We start from the raw sequence: 3,848 nt of genomic DNA on the forward strand, positions 1-3,848 counted from the left end.
CCCATAGAGTTTAGTGCATAGTGTCTATACTGCGAGCTCTGCCCCCAGGCCCTGTCAGGGCTCAGGGGTCTTAGAAGGCAAGATTCTGTTCTGACATAGAATTCTAGAAGGAAAGGTAATGGTTGACAATGGTTTGGGGTTAACATCAAAGTCACAATGCCTCAGATCTCAAAGATTCCTTTATTTCTTGAATCCAAATCCCCATATTACAAATTAGTAAAATGGCAACATGGAGAGGGAAAGACTTGTCCAGAGTCATACAAGAGAATGACAGCGTATATAAGAGGGCTCAAGCCTTCTTCCTCAACCATGACTTGAACCCTGATTTTACGCTCCACACTGATCGAGTCTATGAAACCCCAGATGGAAAGTGAGGGGAAATGATCCTCCCTCCCATGAGCCATCAAAAAAATGAGACCCTAAGTTGGGTGAGGTTCACTTCATGAAAAAGTCTCCTTAGAGTCCTGGGTTTTTTTAAGTAGGAAAGGACTGAGAAGTATAGTCCAATTCCCTCCTTTATAGATGGGATAGCTAAGGTTCATGCAGGGCCCATGTGTGGGCCATGGTCACACCAGGACTCAGGAGCAGAGCAAAGACTTCACTCAAGTGTCCTGACTCCCAAGAGAGGGTTCTTTCTCTAACAGGTTCTCTCCCTAAACCTCCTTTGAGCCTTCTCAGGCTCTGGGATTGAGATTGGGGTACAAAGGACTCTCTAACTCTGGTATCCCTCTCCAGTTTCACTCTGGGGTAATAGTAACTCTCTTAGGTATGGACCCTTCAGCCCTTAGAGAGACAGAGGTCAGCTGATTTTACCCTCCTCTCTGTGAGGGCTCAGTATGCTGGTAATTAGAGCTGCCTCGACCATGAGAGGAGAGTTCCTTCAGAGGTATCTGAGCCCAGTGAGGTCCTGGAGTTCCAAGTAACAGCTGTTATGTGGCAAGGTCCATAGATATAAAGAAGAGGGTTGGGTGTCCCAGTTGAAAGTCAGTCCAGGAAGGGCATATTACTTAGATCTCTTGATTCTTATGAGGTAGAGATTATGGGGTCCATCCCTATGTGTGTGAAGGGTGCAGGGAGAAAGATTGGCCATGTCGGGTACCCACTCCAAAATCCAGGGAGAAGGACTAGATGAATAACCTTGTGGTTTCCCAGTATACATCTCAGCTTTAGCATCCCTCACTCTCTGGGGAAGTAAGCAGGCTTTGGGCAAGGAATGATCCAAGAGCCAATGAAAATAGAAGGCAATGAGCAAAGAATCCTTGGAGCCCATGGACCTCTTGTCCCCTCTACCCCTTTGTGGAAGGGACTTTGAAGGTCTCTGACCTATTCTTGCATTCTAGATGTATTCCCCAAGGCTTCCCTCTCAGTCTGGCCTGGCCCAGAGGTGGCCTCAGGAACCAACATGACCCTCCTGTGTAAGGGGCCCTCTTGGAGTACTGGGTTTCTTCTGCACAAGGAGGGAGATGATGAAATCCTGCACAGCACAGATATCATTCAGGATGGAGCCCAGTTCTTCTTGCCTCATGTGACTACCAAGCACTCTGGCATTTATACATGCAGCTACCAGCCCAGCACCAATGGCAGTCTCTGGATACAGCACAGTGATCCTGTGGAGCTAACTGTGAGAGGTGAGAGAAAGAAACATGCAGCACCTACTAGGAGGTGAAAACAACTACTCTGTCCTTCACCTCCTATAGAAAAAGGAAGCTGTGACCTTGCCTCTCACCCAGAAATAGGGGATAAGAGGTAACAAAGACATCAATATTGCCCTCCATCCTAAGGGCAGGAGGCCAAGGCTGTGGGCTAGAATGGAAGATTCAGTTCATAACTCCCTGACCCAATTTTCTCCAGCCTGGTTTTGGAGTTTCTAACTTTAATTCCAAGGCAGGAAGCCTTTCTAAGTAGTGTTTGGCCAAAATGTTGGATGTTGGATGTTGGATGTTGAATGGGGACTCTGAAGGGAGATAGGAGAAAAACTACAGGGACAATTACAGGGGCAAGGTGAGGATCTCCTCAAGGCAATGATTTAGGAGGTCTCCTCTCTCTTCCTCAGTGCCCAGAATCATCCTCATCATCACCCTCAGCTTTGTCTCCATCTTCCTCCTCTGTATTCCCCTATTGGCATTTCTTTGCCATTCATCCAACTCTATGGGTAAGTGTGGGGAAGAAGAGTGAAACCCCTAAGAGTCTGAAGGAATAAAGAGATGGGTAAGGACTCACGCCTCATCTGCCTCCTTTGGGAACTTTCCTCATGTTGTTTTCTTTGCCATGTCTCTCTATAGGAGCCTTTCCAGGAGAGGACCCTAGGAGGTAAGGAGACTCAGTTCCTATTTCAATAGTCCTCAGATTCTTCCTTCTGATGAAACCCTGGTCCCTCTCTACTGGATAGTGTGCCTGGTAAGGAGATGTTCAAAGAAACTTCCCGAGTAACCAGTATCCTCTTATCCTTTTTCCTACCCGTCTTTCTACAGGTGCTTCTGCTGCCATTGTCTTTCCCAGACAGTCTCCCCATCTCAGCACCTTGAGGTCCCCAAAGAAGAAATCCTATGTAAGTTATAGGATCAGAAATGGGGCATAGTCTTGGGGATGAGGGAGAGGGACTGGAGCCTGAGTTGTCTGAGCAGGAAATAGGTCCTAGTCTTGGGATCTAGATGACTGATGAAACTTTTTTCCCCTTCAGATATAGAAGTGGTCAATGCGAAACCAAGGGAAAGAATGGTGAGTTAGACCCATCCTGACCTCCATGTAGAGGAGCTGGTCATCTTTGACCCTAACCTTTTCCCACAGGTTCCAGGCACAGATTTAGACTACCTGTTAATCATTTATCTCTTATTTCTTCTGCTCACCTAGTCCAGGGAGTGTGAACTGGGAATCCTTGAGCTTTTTAAGTATTTTAATTGAACTTTCATATCATTCGCTTCCTAGATAATACAAGGAAGTTCATTTCATGTAATAAAAGGCATGAAACAGAGACATCCATAGGTCTCACCAGATGATCTGCCAAGAATTCACAACAAATAAGAAGATTAAGAATGCCTGTCCCACTGTCCCTCACTGTCCCCTCACCTTCTATTTCTCCTTCAGGTGACCATAGCTGAAGACCCCCAAGGAGTGACTTATACTCAGCTGAACACAAGAACCGTAAAAAAGAAGCAAAGAGACTCCAGGGAGGAACCTATAGAGTCCATATTCTATGCCACTATGTCGTTTGACTGAGGGTTTTGGCATCATTCATGAAGAAATTGTCTCTTTTCTTCTTCTCTCCCTCACCCCTATTTACCTCTTGCCTTGCAAACCTTCCCAGGTTCCCATCACTAGAAAGTCATGATGACTATTAGGGATATTTACTGGAGTTATGCAAACACAGTGGACCTTTCTACAACCAGAGAAGCACAGAAGAATCATACAGAGTTGGATGGGGATCTCTTGCTGAAGAATGTGGCAGTGACTCAGGTGTAGACCAATAAAATTGAGGGAAACATCAAACTTCAATTCAATTCCTTTGGAATTAATTAATACCAAAAAAGAAGGTGTGGAGGACATGTTTCCCCACTAATCTGTTCTAATACTTTTCTTTTGTGGGAATAATGTGCAGCTGCCAGGTAAGCAGAATAGAAGTTGTGTTACTGATAATATTCTTTCTTCCTTATACCTCATTCTAGTTAAGTATCAACATCTCTATTGGGGAATGATGGGATTTAGTTATGGAAAAGAGTCAGAACCAACTTAACAATTTATTTATCACAAAATAACCACTAAAGCTCCAGCTTCTACACTAAAAAAGGAGGTAATAATCTTAGGTAGGAAATTTTCAGCAGCTGTGGGGACAAAGAAAGTCTCACACCAAA

The 3,848-nt window shown here is 45.0% G+C and overlaps 1 protein-coding gene across 1 annotated transcript; it reads left to right on the plus strand.

Annotated features, from left to right (window-relative positions):
• Positions 1 to 226: 226 nt before the first annotated feature.
• On the plus strand, positions 227 to 3,481 carry LOC103103513 (V-set and transmembrane domain-containing protein 1-like). Its single transcript, XM_056796627.1, has 7 exons — positions 227 to 428; positions 1,341 to 1,628; positions 2,054 to 2,152; positions 2,283 to 2,310; positions 2,472 to 2,548; positions 2,681 to 2,718; positions 3,085 to 3,481. The coding sequence occupies exons 2-7, from the start codon at positions 1,403 to 1,405 to the stop codon at positions 3,214 to 3,216; spliced, it is 600 nt and encodes a 199-aa protein (XP_056652605.1). The 5' UTR covers positions 227 to 428; positions 1,341 to 1,402; the 3' UTR covers positions 3,217 to 3,481.
• The last annotated feature ends 367 nt before the right edge of the window (positions 3,482 to 3,848 follow it).

The sequence above is a fragment of the Monodelphis domestica genome, chromosome 4 (assembly GCF_027887165.1).
Source record: "Monodelphis domestica isolate mMonDom1 chromosome 4, mMonDom1.pri, whole genome shotgun sequence".
Classification (NCBI taxonomy): Eukaryota; Metazoa; Chordata; class Mammalia; order Didelphimorphia; family Didelphidae; genus Monodelphis; species Monodelphis domestica.